This window comes from Martes martes (assembly GCF_963455335.1).
Source record: "Martes martes genome assembly, chromosome: 16".
NCBI classification, from domain to species: Eukaryota; Metazoa; Chordata; class Mammalia; order Carnivora; family Mustelidae; genus Martes; species Martes martes.
Window position 1 is genome coordinate 11,637,869 of NC_137904.1, and position 17,128 is coordinate 11,654,996.

Here is a 17,128-nt window from a genome sequence, read left to right on the forward strand (position 1 = left end):
TGAAAACCCAAGTTCGTTTCTCAGGTAAAGGTCTGGGTACGTGGTCCAGGCCGGCCTGGAGCTCGAAGGTGCTAAGCCTTGATTCTTGCTGACATCTGGCTCCACCAGGTGAGATCCTGACCTCAGGGTCCCACGTGTGGCATGTGGATATCAGGCAGCAGAGTGGAGGAAAGGAGTGAGCACTGCTTGGTAAGGAGAGCTTCCAGAAGCTACCATACCCAGTGGGCCAGAACTTAGTCACCTGGCTGCCCCCAGCTGCAGAAGAGGCGAATGTCCTTATTCTGAAACCACGTGCCCCTCGTCAGTCAAAGTCCTGTTATTGCAAAAGGAAAAGAGAAGCAATACTGAGGTATATCCAGCCTCTGCTTGCACATAGGTAATAATCTGGGGGAAATATTGCAGAAAATCCTGAATCTATGAGGTACGCCCGTAAACTGTCCGGTACGGTGGTGGCACAGGTCGGTTGGCAATGGTGTGATAAGCAATTCAATGCGAGGAGTATGCTGTATATTCTAGTGCTAAAGTAGAAGTCACAAAGGCAAGTTTACAGCTCTCTGTCATATGTGCATGTGTTACGATCCCAGACAAAAGACTGATAAGCCCCTCTGTGTCGACACAGAAGAACACATTCTTTCCGTATCTCTTCCTGTGCTCATCTCAGGAAAGTCGGGGATCTTGACTGCATCAGTTTTAGAAAGAGCGTTATCATTTCTACTTGCAGAGGGGCGAGTTTGGTGACTAAGAGTATGAACTTTGGAGACCATGTTTCCTGGGTTCAAATCCCAGCTCAAGCCGCGTAACCTTGGGCAGGGTATCTGCACCCACCTCTGCCTTGGTTTCCTGCGACGTAATATATGCATGAAGTCAGCACCCGCTACAAAGGGTTTAAATGGGCTCACATGTGTAAGGTATCCGCTGCAGAGTAAGTTGTACGTAGGGGAGAGCCGTTTTTCTTTCTTTCAATTACAAATATTTAGACATAAGTCAAGGAAAAGGGAAGGTTCACTTTAGGCTTTGGGTGGTAAAACACCAAACATATTTTTATTGCTCTTAGAGCTTGATTTTGAAGAACATGGTGAAGCAGTTTATTTATTTTAGAGAGAGAGAGAGAGAGAGAGCAGGGGTGGGAGGAGGGGCAGAGAGAGAGAATCTTAAGCAGGTTCCACACTCAACTCAGGGCTCAATCTCGTGACCCTAAGATCATGACCTGAGCCGAAATCAAGAGTTGTACACAACCCACTGAGCCACACGCCTTTACTTCTTCTCCCTGTCCCGAAGAAGTGGCACCAGCTTGGCCCACAAAGTGTCCAAACACTGAGCATCTCGTATTTACCAGCGTGAACTTTACCCTGTCTTCAGTGTCTCTTTGGAACCAGCAAATCGTCAGCAGAATTACCATTGGCTTCCCTGTCTTGACATTTTAACAATGAGAACACCAGCGTGGGAAACAGAGGCACACAGTTAATGGGTTTACGAGAGAAAACTGTGTCATCAGCCTAGGGAGGCGAGATGAATTGAATTGTAGTTTCCAGAGATGGAAACTGCCTCCCACCCCGTGTGCTCTTCCACACGGTGACTTTGCCACTGACTCCATTAAGAATGTGAGCCTTTGGGGCACCTGGGTGGCTCAGTGGGTTAAAGCCTCTGCCTTCGGCCCCGGTCATGATCCCAGGGTCCTGGGATCAAGCCCCGCATCAGGCTCTCTGCTCCGCAGGGAGCCTGCTTCCCTTCCCTTCCCTTCCCTGCTCCGCAGGGAGCCTGCTTCCCTTCTCCCCTGCCTCTCTGCCTACTTGTGATCTCTGTCTGTCAAATAAGTAAGTAAATAAAATCTAAAAAAAAAAAGAATGTGAGCCTTCAATCCGGGCAGGCCTAGGATTGCTTCAGCCAGTAGAATAGGACAGAAGTGACCCCATGTGACCGCCAAGCCTGGCTTATAAGAAGCCCTGCAGTGACCCCCATCCTTGTGTACAGACATACCCCTGGAGCCCCGAGCCATTCTGTAATGGGCTCAGCCACCCCAAGACCACCCTGCTGGAGAACTACCCCCCACCCCCCGCACTCCAGTGGTCCAGCTCCACTCCCAGTGACGGCCCTGGTTGTCCTTTCCGCCATGTGAGCGAGCCCCCAACCAGCACGGGGGCAGCAATCACCAGACAGTATCAACCTAAGTTAGAACTGCCCAGCCAAGCCTGTCCCAAAACCCTGACCTGCAAAATAAAATGGTTCTTTCTAGCCATGAAGTTATGGGGAAACTTTGTCCTGAAGCAATGGTAACTTGCTAAACAGTGTATGTAATTTTCAGTTGTCATCTAATATCCCGCCCCGGGGATGGGGGGGTGCAGTGTTTTTCCTCTTCCCTGGGTGTGGTGGCGTGTAGATGTGAGGCCTGGAACCGTCCGGACCTCCCCCTGGCATGAGGCAAGGCAGCTCACTGATGAAGGCGGCCTGTTGAGGAACGCAGGAGCAGGGGAGGGAGAGCCATGAGCCACGAGAACATTCTTCAGTTGTGCTGGACCCCAAGCCGGACTTGCCCCCAGTGTTCCAGTTACGTGAGCCAAAAACGTCTCCTTTGATTGTTGCAAGCTTGAGTTGGGGGTTCTGTTGTGACCAGGAGATTCCTTGCTCGTGGTGACCACATCTGCAGCATTTTTGAGATTCTCGGTAACGTTTCAGAGGGACATTGCTAAATCAGAGACTCCCGGGGCAGTCCACCCGATGAGTGACCCTGGCGGGAAGGATTAGGAATGTTCTGCTTACAGAGTAGAAAACCGAGGAGAAACAAAGCTGCCTTCACATATTCAGATGTCATGTGGAAGAAGCAGTCGTTTTGTTCTTCGTGGTTCCAGATTGTCCCAGAACTGGAATCAACACGTGCCATGTTCACGAAGATCAAATTCAGCCACATATAAAGAAGGATTGTCCAAATCTTTGCGCTTCCCATGGCGGAAGGGCTGTCTAATGCCGGCTTCTCTCCCTGAAAATCTTCGTTGGTGACTGGCACGTGAGACTGGGAAATAGCAGCCGAGATCAGACGCTGTCACTATTGCTTGGTGTGAAAGATTAGGTTACATGATTTCTCTGTTTCTTCCAGTTCTGAAATAAGACTATTTTGTGCTTCCTTAGGTATAGGAAGACGTACTTATTGTGAGACCCATGGGCAAGTTGTGAAGCCTCTAGACTCTGTTTCCTTATGCATAAAATGAAGATAGCAACACTTTGCCAAATGATTTTTGTGAGCCTCAAATTAATGTATATGAAGATGCTTTGAAAACCAAAGCACTACGCATGTTAAGTGGTAGTATCATTTCCCACGTTGTGAACTCCCAGTTTAAAGAATGCGGTTAGTTCCTTAAAGTTCTGTGTTTTGACCTATGTTTAAGAAAAAGTACAGAAAAAAGTGATGGTGATCCAGATAAACCTATTTTGGTGCGCCCTGTCCACCTAATTCTCTTAATTTCTGTCATTGCAAATTCAGGTGAATTTGGCATCTTTTAATGGTGGCACTTGGAAGTTTCTTGCTGATTGCAATGACATGGGGCTACCACTCAGCCAAGTTGTAATTTTAGGGAGTCAGAGCTAAACTGTGATCTAGAACGGGTCATTCTCGGTTACATCAAGACTCACAGATTGGTAGGGGCGCCTGGGCGGCTCTTTCAGTCAAGCATCTGACTCTTAAGCTCAGCTCAGGTCTTGATCTCAGGGTCGTGAGTTCCAGCCCCGCCTTGGGCTCTGCATACCTCCCTCCTCCCCCAAAAGACTCACAACTTGGGAAGTGGATCTTTTCTCATCTCTACGGAGAGGAAGGCTGCACACGGAGAGGCAGATCTTCCAATTCACTCAAGCCCCACCGCCCTCAGCTCCTCCTCCTCCTCTGTGTTTGCTGCCTAGGGACCCCGGGGGCATCTCCTGTGCAACGGTGTGGGGAAGATTTCCTTTGGCGCACACAGTGGGCCAAGAAGCTAACCCAGCACGCAGAGTGAATTGTGAGACCAGCCGTTGCCCCGGCCGCTTCAGTGTCAACGGACAGGAGACGTCCCCAGTGTTTTTCTGTGCTTTTCAAATGGCATGTTGGGAGCTGCCCTTCCAGAACCGTTTTGCATTTTGGCTTCTCCTGGAGATGCCGGCACCCGGCCGTGTGGGCCGCCCACAAGGAGCCGTTCAGCCGGTGCTGTCATCTCTCCTCGTTAACACTGCCGCTTTGTCTCCTGCCTTATCTTGCCTTGAGCCCAGCACAGAGTGGTCACTGTATCCTCCCCGGGCCGGAGCCCCCACAGAGTGTTAGGGGGCTTTTGTTCAGAGACCCTCTCCCGTCTGGAGCACTATTCATGGTGGCCGGAGAACAGTGTGGCTCTGTGGGAAAGAGAAGGACACAAATTTACAAGTGTTTTAAACTCTCACCCAAGCCACTGAGCAAGTGGAATGTGAGTAAAATTAATTTGGCATTCTGAGAAAAAAAGAAAAAAAAAAAGGGAGGGGGTACAAAATGAAGACAAGACAGAAAACTTTTTTTTTTAAATTTTTATTTATTTATTTGACACACAGAGAGAGAAATCACAAAGAGGCAGAGAGGCAGGCAGAGAAAGAGGAGGCATCAGGCTCCCCGCCGAGCAGAGAGCCCGACGCGGGACTCGATCCCAGGACGCTGAGATCACAACCTGAACCGAAGGCAGAGGCTCAACCCACCGAGCCACCCAGGCGCCCAAGACAGAAAACTTTGATGGTGTTTCAAAAACCATCTCTAAATGGGGACCCTGCTCTTTGCTTTTCTCGAAGGCAGCAAAATAAGCAAGTAATGTGGTTCATTAGCCTCTGTAGGATTCTTTTGTGCTTTTTCCCCGCCGTTTGGTTTGCAGAGGAGTTTCCATGAGGTTTAATGTGAAATATATGAATCTCTGGAAGATACTCCACTGAAACTCCCCGCAGGGTTGGTCTAGCTCGGAAAAAATGACTTTGCAGCCACCAGCGAGGTGGGGCCCGCGATTTGATAGCAAGGCTTAGTTCCTTCTGGCTGTGTGGCCTCAGACTTTTTGCCTTTATCTCACTTGTTCTAAGTCCAAAGGAACAGTGCTGCCCGTAAAACCAACGGACTGCTGATTACCTACTTCCGCACCGTATTTGCAAACATTCCCATTTCTTTTTCTCCATGCTTACTATCCAAGGTAGTGCATGCACAGGTTAGAAAATGGAATGGGACAGGGCCCCTTCTCATGAAAAGCAAAACTGCTGTTGTCCTACACCTTACCACTTCTCAAAGATAACCGCTTATACTTGGGTAAGGTGCATATTTTTTTTTAAATAGACTTTGAGAGCAGTTTTGGGCACAGCAAAATTGGGCGAGCACAGAATGCCCATACAACCCCCGCCCTCCCCAACACAAGTGTGCACAGCCTCCCTTGCCATCAGTGTCCCTCACCGCAGTGGTACAATTATTACAGCTGATGCACTTACGTCGACACGTCACAGTCACCCAGAGTCCGTGGTTTATATTCTGTGGGTCCGGACAAGTGTATCCAGTATAATAATATCATACAGAATAGACTCACGGCCCTAAGAGTCCTCTGTGCACCCCTGTTCGTTCTCCCTTCCCCCCACCCATGGCAACCACTGATCTTTCATAATTTTGCCATAATTTTGTCTTTTCCAGAATATCAGATAGTTGAAATCCATAATTTTGCCTTTTCCAGAATATCAGATAGTTGAAATCATACAGTACGGAGCCTTTTCAGATTGGCTGCTTTTTCTTAGTCTGTATTTAAGGTTCCTCCCTCTTTTCGTAGCTTCGTAGCGCATTTCTTTTTCTCACTGAATAATACTCCATTGCCTGGACGTATCACGGTTCCTCCATTCACCTCCTGAAGGACATCTTGGTGGCTTCCACGTTTTGGCGATTATGAACAGCGCTGCTGCGAACAGCTGTGTGCTGGCTTGTGCGTAGACGTGATTTTTCAACTCATTTGGGTAAATACCAGGGGATGCGATTGCTGAATCATGGCAAAGAGTATGTTTAGTTTTGTAAGGAACTGCCAAACCGTCTTCCCCAGTGGCCGTACCATTCCGCATTCCCACCAGCAATGAACGAGTGTTCGTATTGCTCCACTTCCTCCTCGGCAGGAGGAGGTGTCAGCGTTTTGGATTTTAGCCGTTCTCATCGGTGTGTCGTGGTCTCTCATCATTGTTTTAAATTATCCTTCCCTAATGACAGGTGGTTTGGAACGTCTTTTCATATGCTTTTTTGCCATCTGTTTGTCTTCTTTGGTGAGGTGTCTGTTCAGGTATTTTGCCCATTTTTAATCGAGTTGTTTGTTTTTTTATTCTTGAGTTCTTTGTCTATTTTGGATAACAGCCCTTTATCAGATACATATTTTGCAAGTATTTTCTCTCGGCCTGTGGCTTGTCTTCTCATTCTCCTGACATAGCTAGTTTTTGGTTTTTCAAATTTATTATTTTTTAAGATTTTATTTATTTATTTGAGAGAGAATAAGAGCATGAGAGGGGGAGGGGCAGACACCCTGCTGAGCAGGGAGCCTGATGCGAGGCTCCATCCTGGAACTCCAGGATCATGACCTGAGCTGAAGGCAGTCACTCAACCACCTGAGCCACCGAGGTGCCCCTGGTTTTTCAAATACAGACATTTTTTTGACTCCTCCTCTAACAGATGAGGATTTAACTCATAACTTCACCTCCTCGCAGAGTCTTAATGTGACTCCTTTAAGTTCCTTTCTTGCCTACATCCTTTATTTCAGTAACATTTTCCATGTTTATTTCTTGTTTTGTCAGTTGTATATAGTACCTTTGAAACTCACCATTTGCCAAATGAGATTGGATATTATTGTCACTACCATTTCTACCAGCTTTTTCCACATGTGGTCTACCTTCCCTTGTCTTTCATTTGTACTTTCACTTTTTCTTAAGGCTTTTTAATCTTTTTTTTTTTAAGATTTTCTTATTTTATTTATTTGAGAGAGAGAGACAGAGCGAGAGAAAGCATAAGTGGGGAGGAGAGGGAGAAGCAGGCTCCCCCCTAAGTAGGGAGCCTGATGTGGGACTTGATCCCAGGACCCTGAGATCACGACCTGAGCTACAGGCAGATACGCAACCAACTGAGCCACCCCGCATCCCAATCTTTTTTTTAAAGTAATCTCTACACCCAGGGTGGGGCTCAAACTCACAACCCTAAGAGCAAGAGTCACATGCTCTACCTACTGAGCCCACCAGGCACCCCTAACTTTTTTGCTAGCTGGGATAATGTTCCAATGTTCTATAAAATCATCTTGCAGATTGTGTTTAGATCAATTGAGATAGTATCGATGTAATTGTGACTATATATATATTCCCTGCAGAGTAAAGTCATCTGTTACGATTTTGTGACCTTTCTTATATAACTTCTTGTTTTTATGAAGTTTCTGGTTTTCTCACTGTTTTTATTATATCCTCATTCTTTTTCATATTCTTCATCAATTAGATGTTCCTTCAAAGAAACTTCCCTCAGTTGCACTTTATCCTCTTGACCCAGCTTGGATTTGTTCTCCCGACTTGGTCCGTGGGTACCATCTTGAGACTCGCCATGACTGGTCTGCTCTCTTAGAACCTCTGCTTTCCCCAGATCGTTCACCTTTTCTCTCTCTCCCTGGTTTACTCCTTTGTTTTCAAATGGCTTACTTAGAAAGGGTGTTACAGTTTCTGAGTTCAGTTTCTGAGTTCCCTCAGAACTATGAAGGCATTTGCTTTTTGCCTCGGAGAATTCAGTATTGCTACAATATGGCCAGTCTCAAGCTCACACCCCTTCCCCAGACTTGTTGGCGTTCTTGGTGTTCTGAAAATTTATAGATAGCATATTGTACCATCGTGTGGGTCTTTTTCATTCACTTTTTGTGACACAAGTTCTGGAGACCCAATATTCTTCATCCTTGGGGAATTCTTTCACATCAGTCCTTTGGGAATTTCCTCCACTCTGTTTCCATGGGTCTATATTTATGGGTCTCTCTCTTTTTTTTTAAAGATTTATTTATTTATTTATTTATTTATTTATTTATAGAGCATGTGTGCACACATAGGGAGGGAAAGAGAGAGAATCTCAAGCAGACTCTGAGCTGAGCTCAGAACAGGAATCGGGGCTCAATCTCACAACCCTGATGAGATCATGACCTGAGCCGAAATCAAGAGTCAGATGCCTAGCCGACTGAGCCACCCATGCGCTCCGATTTCTGGATCTTCTGTTACTTGACTGTGTGATCTTTAGGATTGGCCCTGAGTGTTTAATCTTTTCTATTTCCATCTTGTTATCATTTTTTTCTGCATATTGGGAGCATTCCTTGATTTTGCTTTCCATCCTTTCTGTTGACTCTTTTAATTAAAAAAAGGAAGTATTTAAAATTTTTGAGAGCTTTTTCTTGTGCTGTCTTTTTCTTTCTTCCAAGAATTCTGGCCTTGTTTTCATGGGTGTAGATCCCCGTGAAACTCCAGCTCTGTCAAGTGAGGCCATCCTTGAGCTCCCTCTATAAATGAGCCTTCTTCCTCATCAGCCCCCTCCTTGCCAGTGCTCTCTGCACTCCAGGCCTTTTGCACATTCTGTTCACTCTTTCTTATTCTACCCTGATGCCTTGAATCTAAACTAGAGGTACTTCTGTTATAGTTCCCTTCTGCTGATCGAGTAGGTAGTTTGATATTCAGATCTGTTGCTCAGATGAGAGGTTCATATAAGAGCTCAATTAGGGAATCATCAGTTTACAGGTGGTATTTTAAGATCATGAGATGAAGTAGAATCACCGGGAAAATAATTTGTAATAAAAGAAGAAAAAAGGCCCAGGACATAGGTCTGAAGCTTTTGACAAGTAGAAGCAGAGAGAGAAGGAGGAGCCAGCAAAGGAAGAGACAGAGGACCGCTGCTGGGTTAAGAGAGAAACCCGGAGAGTGGAACATCAGAGGTGTGCTTCAGGAAGGAGGGAGTTGTGCCAGCTATGCTGAGAGGACTGATGACGTCTGTTGTGTTGGCCCACGTGGAGGTCGCCAATGGCCTCAGCAGATAGGGTTTTGGTTGAGTAATGGCAGTGGGTAGAGGAGTGAATGACAGGGAAGAACGGAAGACAACCAGTAAACAAGATCAGATATTAGCTGGAGGACGATGTGGACTTCAGATTTCTTTTCTTAAAAGCTTTTATTTTTAAGCAATCTCTACACTCAGCGTGGGGCTTGAACTCATAACCACAAGATCAAGAGTCACATGCTCTACTGACTGAGCCAGTCAGGTGCCCCAGATTTTTTTTTTTTTGTAATTGAGGAGGGTTAAGTATGTTTAAATGCCCATCAGAAGGATCTGGTGGAAAAGAAATGCTATTTCAATAAGCCATAGATATATTGGGGACATTGAATGGGTTAAATAGGTATGTTGGGAGGGGGAAAAAAAAACCCTAAAATGAAAAGGTTGGATATGTTGATTTGGACACTATTATGCCTGACCCTGAAAGCCCAGGGAAGAAGTTTGACATTGATGCATCCGACGGGTGGGGTGGGGGTAGGGGGGAAATGTTTACAGATTCTGGAACAGAACAGCAAGCAAGATATTTAAGGCATATTGGTCCATTAGGTCTCCAAGCTGGGAGAGACTGGAATCAGGAGGATCTGTGAGCACAGTTCAGACATTTAGATGAAGCATTCTTAAGGACTTCCACTGGATCCATACCAAAAGGAAAACAAAGCAAAAATATGGAAACATTTCCAGAAATAGCAGGTTTTAGGGTTTTAGGTTTTGGGTGGTTACCAAAAAAGAAAGGGGGGAGGACATTTAAATATATTTTTCTTTTAAAGTTTTTAAAAATTTATTTCAGAGAGAGTGATCAAGAGAGCACAAGCAGGGAGAGGGGCAAAGGGAGAGGAAGAAAGCTCCCTGCTGAGCAGGGAGCCCGATGCGGGACTCATTCCCAGGACCCTGAGATCATGACCTCAGCCGAAGGTGGATGCTTAACTGACTGAGCCACCCAGGTGCCCCTCATTTGGTATTTTAGAATGTAACATATAGGGGCACCTGGGTGGCTCAGTCGTTAAGCATCTGCCTTCAACTCAGATCATGATCCCAGCATCCTGGAATCGAGCCCCACGTTGGGCTCCCTGCTCTGTGGAGAGCCTGCTTCTCCCTCTCCCCCTCCCCCTGCTTGTGTTCCCTGTCTTGCTGTCTCTGTCAAATAAATAAATAAAATCGTAAAAAAAAAAATCATATTAGTCTTCCCAATTATGAGGTGGAGCTTGCTTTTATTTTAACTTCATGTAGTTTGATAGCCAGCCTCAGTAGGAATAACTGGTGATGGTCTGGTGTGAGGTTGGGGAAAAGACCCAAGAAGAAGGAGTGCCAGGTGTGTCAGTCCCAGGCTTCTGGCCACCTTTCTGCCCCCCTTGCCACGGTGTATGTGTTAGGAGATGTGCCCCTTTTCAGGGTTCCAGGACGTACTGCTCAGCAATGAGACTTCTTCTTTTTTTTTTTTTTTTTTAAGATTTTATTTATTTATTTGAGAGAGTGGGAGAGAATGAGTGGAGGAGAGTGAGAGGGAGAAGCAGATTCCCCGCTGAGCTGGGAGCCTCATGCGGGACTCGAATCTGGGTCTCTGGGATCATGACCTAAATCGAAAGCAGTCGCCCAATCGAGCCCCCCAGGTGCCCTAGCAGTGAGGCGTCTTTACTCACAGTACTGAGGTGGGCACAGCCGTAGAGCCTCTGACTGACTGCATTCTTTGCGTCCAGGACGAGGGACACCTGTGCTGCATGGGGCGGTGAGCCGCCACGCACCAACCTTAGTCTGGTCCCACAGTGAATTTTCGCCACCCTCTACACTTAACCTCTGGTAATTACAGTTTTGGAAATGATGTGTACAAAGCTGGGAAGAACCTTTAAAAAAAAAAAGCGACTTAGGAAAACAGTCATACTAGCGACTTTCTTCAGTGCTGATGAGGTGTCAGAAGGGATTACAGAAAAAGAACAGATGTAGTAACAAATACGACTGGATTGTATATTTCATAACACACAGCTGGATGTCTTTCACAAATGTATTTTGACATTTAAAAAATTCCTTGCGGTTTAGGTAAGGTGCAAGTAGTAACACCTATGTGGAGAATGAACTAAGATTTGGCAGCAGAGGGCGGAGTCCCCTGGGGCTGGAAATGATGACAGAGCTGATCTGCTGTTCTGTTTGAGGCCTGCCCGTCCAACAAATGGTCGAAAAGGAGCCTTAGTTTCAGTGTCTGTATGCGGAAGGGCCAGAGGCTCTGTGATGACCAGTGCCGGATCCTCCCGGCTGCCTGTTTTGATGACAGTTTCGCCAAAACTGGACTCCATCTACCGTTTTCCTTAGGGGCCCTTGGCATCATCAGGATTACCTAATCCAGCATTACTAAAACATTTTATTGCTGAGTGATTGCGATCTTCATTTTACAAGAATAATTAAATAAATCTTTTGTTCCCCGAGTGTTTTCTCCATTAAGTTGGGATGCAAGTCAGACAGCCAAAAGTACTGTGTGTATCATAGTAGTCTTAGCTTTCCAGTAACTTAGTTTGAAAGGTTACTGTAAAAACCATAGTTTTTCTGTATATTAGTATGATAACTTACCTTTTTTTTATTTTTAAAGATTTTATTTACTGGGGTGCTTGGGTGGCTCGTTAAGCGTCTGCCTTCAGCTCAGGTCATGATCCCGGGGTCCTGGGATCAAGCCCTGCATCGGTCTCCCTGATCAGTGGGGAGCCTGTTTCTTCCTCTCCCATCCACCTGCTTGTGCTCTCTCTCTGTCAAATAAATAAGTAAAATCTTTTTTTGAAAGGAGAGAGCATTTAAAAGAGAGCAGGAGCAGGGGGGGGGGCAGAGGGAGAAGCGGACTCACTGCTGAGTGCAGAGCCTGAGAACAGCAGGGCTGGGTCACAGGACCCTGAGATTATGACCTGAGCCGAAATCAGGTCCGCCGCCCACCCTACTGAGCCACCCAGGTGCCCCCAGCTTAGCCTTTATTATGTCAAAGTTTTCAAAGGCACTTAACTGTTAAACACAGCAGTGAATGGCATTGGCCTTCACATCATCACCTCCCATTTCAGGATGCTCAGATCCACAGGTGCTCCTTAGTAGCGTCCTGGCCACAGGCTTAGGGCTCCTGTGCCATGCTGGGCTCTGCTCCGTGCTTGTGGACTGCGGCTGCTGCCAGTCCGTGCAGGCATCCCACCACCCCACCTCCTACCTTTTGGAGCCCTAGGGATTGGTGACTCCTTCTAGGGTCCTTTGTTACTGGAGACCTTCAACCCAACGTGCAGAGTTAGTTAGATAAGACACAGTAGTCAGCCTCCATTCATCAGGGGTCTTCCAGTTTGTAAAAATAGGTCCAAAATTTTCATTTACACTCTAACCTCTGAGGTGGGTTTCATTTTTGAGGCATATAAGAGATTGATGTCTGGGTTTTCACCCCCAGAATTTATTTTAATATCGTAATGTAGTATGGACCAAAATAGAAAACAGTTCTATACCTTACATTTCCCATTAAAGATCTGTATCACTTCCGTACTATGTAAATCCCTTTAACATTGAAAACTGTACCACAGATGCATGCAAGGTGGCCCTGCTCTGTTTACTCTTGTTTCTCTGGATACAAATAAGCACACCTTTGCCACCTGTGATTAAAGCAGCGTGTCACTGGGTTAGATTAGTCTTAACGTGGTATTATTTGTATGTCGTGATTTCTCAGTCCAATTCATGCTCATTCACAAGATGTTGGTGAATTAAAAAAAATTTTTAAAAAAATTCAAGATGAACTTGCATTTTGTCGGGAGGCTGTTCAGTTGCCAAGGTTACGGTTCAAACGCATTAAGCTGCAAGTTACAGAAAACCCAATTAACGGTGCTGTGAATGAAGGGTATTTATTAGTTTGTGTCATTGGAACGGTCGGCTCTAGGCTAAGCTCCAGGGTTGACAGATTGGGTAACTCCACGGTGCTACTAAGAATTTGGTTTCTTCTTTGTGTACTCTGCATTCTCTTCCTCTTGTGATGACAAGAGGTGGCAGCCATGCCCAGACTTTATATGACTCAACCCTCTCCTGCTGTTTCACCCAGAAACCCTGCCTTGAACCAGCAACTGTGGCTGGGATGCAGTTATGAGAAGGAGCTCAGTCTTGGAGTCCAGCTTCCCCCAAAGTATAGGGCTGTGGGAGGAGGCACAGAAACTCCAGCCAGACCCAAATACTTACCCAGAGCCGGGGTGGGGGTGGGGGATGAGTAAAAGGCAACAGCCACCCTCTTCACTATCCCACGTGACTTGAAGTCACTTGGGTTTCATGTATAAAAGTACTTGCCTTGCTTCATTGGTTTCTACTCCTTCTGTCCTTAGGGGCCGTGCCAACCACCAAACGGACGGGCATTCCAGCTCCTCGAGAACTTTCGGCAACTGTCTCGAGAGAAAGAACTGTGCCACGCGGTCCCTCCAACCCCAGGAAGCCAGTGTCCAGTCCAACTTCTTCCAGCACGCCCACCCCTACTAAGCACCTGAGGACCACTTCCACGAGACCCAAGCAAGAGCCTGAAGGCGGGGAGAAGGCCGTGCTCGAGTCCCAGGTTCGGGAACTTCTCGCTGAAGCCAAAGCGAAAGACAGTGAAATTAACAGGCTTCGAAGCGAACTGAAGAAATGCAGGGAGAAAAGGACTCCAGGCGCCGAAGGAGCTGAGGCTTCAGATGCCAGCCCAGACGGAACGTCCTCCTCGCCGGGGGACTCAGAACCCCTGATACGCGCTCTCGAGGAGAAGAACAAGAGTTTCCAGAAAGAACTTGCAGAGCTTGAGGAGGAGAACCGGGCCTTGAGGGAGAAACTGACTTACCTGGAGCATTCCCCAAATTCAGAGGGGGGCGTGAGTCACACCGGGGACAGCAGCTGCCCGATGTCCCTAACTCAGGAGTCAAGCTTCGGCAGCCCGACGGGGCATCAGTTGTCTGGGGACATCGAGGGGTTCGCGAACAGCAGACACGGAAATGCATTACGGACATCGGGCTCTTCGAGCAGCGACGTTACCAAAGCTTCTCTGTCCCCCGATGCCTCCGATTTCGAGCACATCGCAGCAGACACCCCCTCCCAGCCCCTGTCCTCCACCAGCAACCCCTTTAAGGGCTCCAAGTGTTCGACCAGCGGCAGTTCCCCTAACAACGCAAGTGAGCTGTCCCTGGCCTCCCTCACGGAGAAGATCCAGAAGATTGAGGAGAAGCATCACAGCACGGCGGAGGAGCTCCAGGCCACTTTGCAGGAACTGTCCGACCAGCAGCAGATGGTGCAGGAGCTGACCGCCGAAAACGAGAAGCTCGTGGACGAGAAGGCGCTCTTAGAAACATCCTTCCACCAGCACCGGGAGAGGGCCGAGCAGCTGAGTCAGGAAAACGAGAAACTCCTGAACCTCTTGCAGGAGCGGGTGAAGAGCGATGAGCCCGCGGCGCAGGAGGGAAAGATCCTCGAGCTGGAGCAGAAGTGTGCGGAAATCCTGGACCAGGGCCGCTTCGAAAGAGAGAAGCTGCTCAACATCCAGCAGCAGCTGACCTGCAGCTTGCGGAAGGTCGAGGAGGAAAACCAAGGCGCTTTAGACATGATTAAACACCTGAAGGAAGAAAACGAGAAACTGAATGGGTGTCTGGACCTGGAACGGCGGAATAACGGCGCAATGGCTCAGAGTCTGGAGGAGTGCAGAGCCACGCTCGAAGGGCTGCGGATGGAACATGGGTCGCTGAAGGCTCATTTGGAGAATGAGAAGCAGAAGGCTACGGAGACCAGCCCCGTGGGGCACACGGCCGAGGGCCGTGAGGTTCAAGAGATGTTGAGAGTCGCTCGCGCAGAGAAGGAGCAGCTGGAACTGTCTTGCACCGAGCTCAAGCAAGAGTTAGTAAAGGCTCACGGTGAAGTCAAACATGTTTCGAGCCTGCTGGCCAAGGTAAGGCAGGGTGTACCTCTGTCCCCGTGTTGGCTCACCCTTCTTAGTCCTTCCCCTCCTTGAACTTCAGATTCACAGAGCGCAGAGAATCCGCTGCCCAGCCTGAAGGTCCGTTCCCTTCCGCACAGATCGGGGACGCAAAAATGAAACATTCCAATTTCTGACCGTGGCCAGTTTCAAGTGTAGCAGGGATAGAGTAAATCAAATGAGTGAGTACGACGCAGGGAAAAAGAGTATCACAGAATAGGTCAGAGTCCAGTGCCAAGGAGGAGCGCCTAGAATAATAGGAGACAAAGGAAGGTAGTGCAGGAGGGCTTCTTGGAAGAGGCGGCAAATAAGCTGAGTCTTACTGGTTCAGAATAAGAGAGAGTTAACCCAGGCCTATCAGTTAGAATGCTTTGGGCTGCTGGTAACAGAGAATTAAACTCATCCCTAATTTTCCTACCAAGTAATAATATAACACTAATTTGGTGGGGTTTGTGTTTTTTGTTTTTCGTTTTTTTTTTCCAGATTTATGTATGTGTATGTCCTGCAAGTTAAAAAAAAAATTTAGGGATACCTAGGTAGCTCAGTTGGTTGGGAGTTTGACTCTTGGTTTTAGCTCAGGTCACAGTCTCAGGGTCATGGGACCAAGCCCCACATAAAGCTCCCTGTTCAGCAGGGAGTGTGCTGGGGATCCTCTCTCCTTTTTCTTCTGTCCCTCACCCCCTACGCCCCCAGCCCTGCTCACACGCACGTGAGCACATGCGCACACGCGCACACGCACTCTCTCTCAAATATAAATAAGTGAATCTTCAAAAAAAATTTTAGGCTTATCTTGTCCATACTTTTTTTTAATTCAATATTTTCTGAGCATATTCTCATCATTATTCTTTGAAACATGATTTTACGGCCAGACAGTACTCTCTTCTATAAACATTTCGTATGTACTTTACTGGTCACCTGTTTGTTGAACATTTATATTCTTTTCCAGTCTTTTGATATTGTAAAGACTTTTTAAAATATCTGATTATTTCCTTAGGAAAAATTCCTAAACATTGGCTTACAGTGTCAGCATATGACCATTTAAAATTTTTTTTTTAAAGATTTTATTTATTTATTTGACAGACAGATCACAAGTAGGCAGAGAGGCAGGCAGAGAGAGAGAGGAGGAAGCAGGCTCCCCGCTGAGCAGAGAGTCCGATGTAGGGCTCTATCCCAGGACGCTGGGATCATGACCTGAGCCAAAGGCAGCGGCTTTAACCCACTGAGCCACCCAGGCGCCCCATCATATGACCATTTTAAAGACACTCAGTACATTCAGCCAGTTTGCCCCCCAGAAATCCCATCCTGGTTTATCCCACCAGCAGGTCCATGAGAGTGCCTGTTTCCCTGAACCAGGGCTTGGTATCAAGTCACTGGGTCATTCACATCTGAGTTCATTGCCTCTTTTCTCCTCGCCTTCTTCGCTGGGAAAGATCTTCCCCAACCCACAGTGAAATTAAATGATCACGATTTCATTTTGAAAAATAATCCTTTAACCAGCCTGGAACTTGGTTGCATGATGAAGGTTGCCGGTAACTCTAATATTCTGCTGGCTCACAGCGGTGCCGGGAAGGTACGGACAGGGGTTTCCTGTTCCCTCCAGGCTCGGGGGCTGTGATGTTCGGGCTCCCTGGGTGAGAGCGGTTGAAGCCACTTCCCACCTTAGCACAGGGTTGTCACTGTTTTAAGAGACAAGTTGTGCCATGAGCTCACAGGGGATTTTTCTCTACGGCTTCATCTGCCTTCAGATTAGTCTGTTGCAACTTGATCCTGGCATTGGGCCGTGTGGTGATCTGAGTGGTAGATGGTGTTAGGAGTTGTTTTGTTTTAATCATTGTTGGTGTTCTAAATTTACAGAATCTTATTGGAAGTATGGAAGCAGTCCCATTAGAAGGTACTAGCCAGCTGTCTAATTGAAGTTTAAATTAGTAATTGTAGCTTTACACTAAGTTTTGGGGTTTGTGGAATCGGTTTCCCACCATCGCTATTTCAAAAAGCTCGATCTCCCGGGTGACTGTCTTAAAGTCTCCCCTCAGTCCTTCATCGGTCTCTTTGTATTTTGATTGACATTACGTTAAATGTACGTGTCACCAAGAAATATCATCTAGTATCTCAAGACAGTAGCTTCACTTTTTCTGATCAAAAATTATATATTCATCACAGAAGGTTTAGAA

At 47.0% G+C, this 17,128-nt stretch overlaps 1 protein-coding gene across 1 annotated transcript in view; it reads left to right on the forward strand.

Annotated features, from left to right (window-relative positions):
* Positions 1 to 17,128, forward strand: part of SPECC1 (sperm antigen with calponin homology and coiled-coil domains 1) — a gene marked incomplete at its 5' end in the record, with an annotated part of 201,217 nt that overhangs the window by 81,971 nt on the left and 102,118 nt on the right. The window contains one exon of the mRNA XM_080826605.1: positions 13,351 to 14,930. Coding sequence (XP_080682731.1) covers positions 13,351 to 14,930 — 1,580 coding nt within the window. The remainder of the gene's footprint in view (positions 1 to 13,350; positions 14,931 to 17,128) is intronic.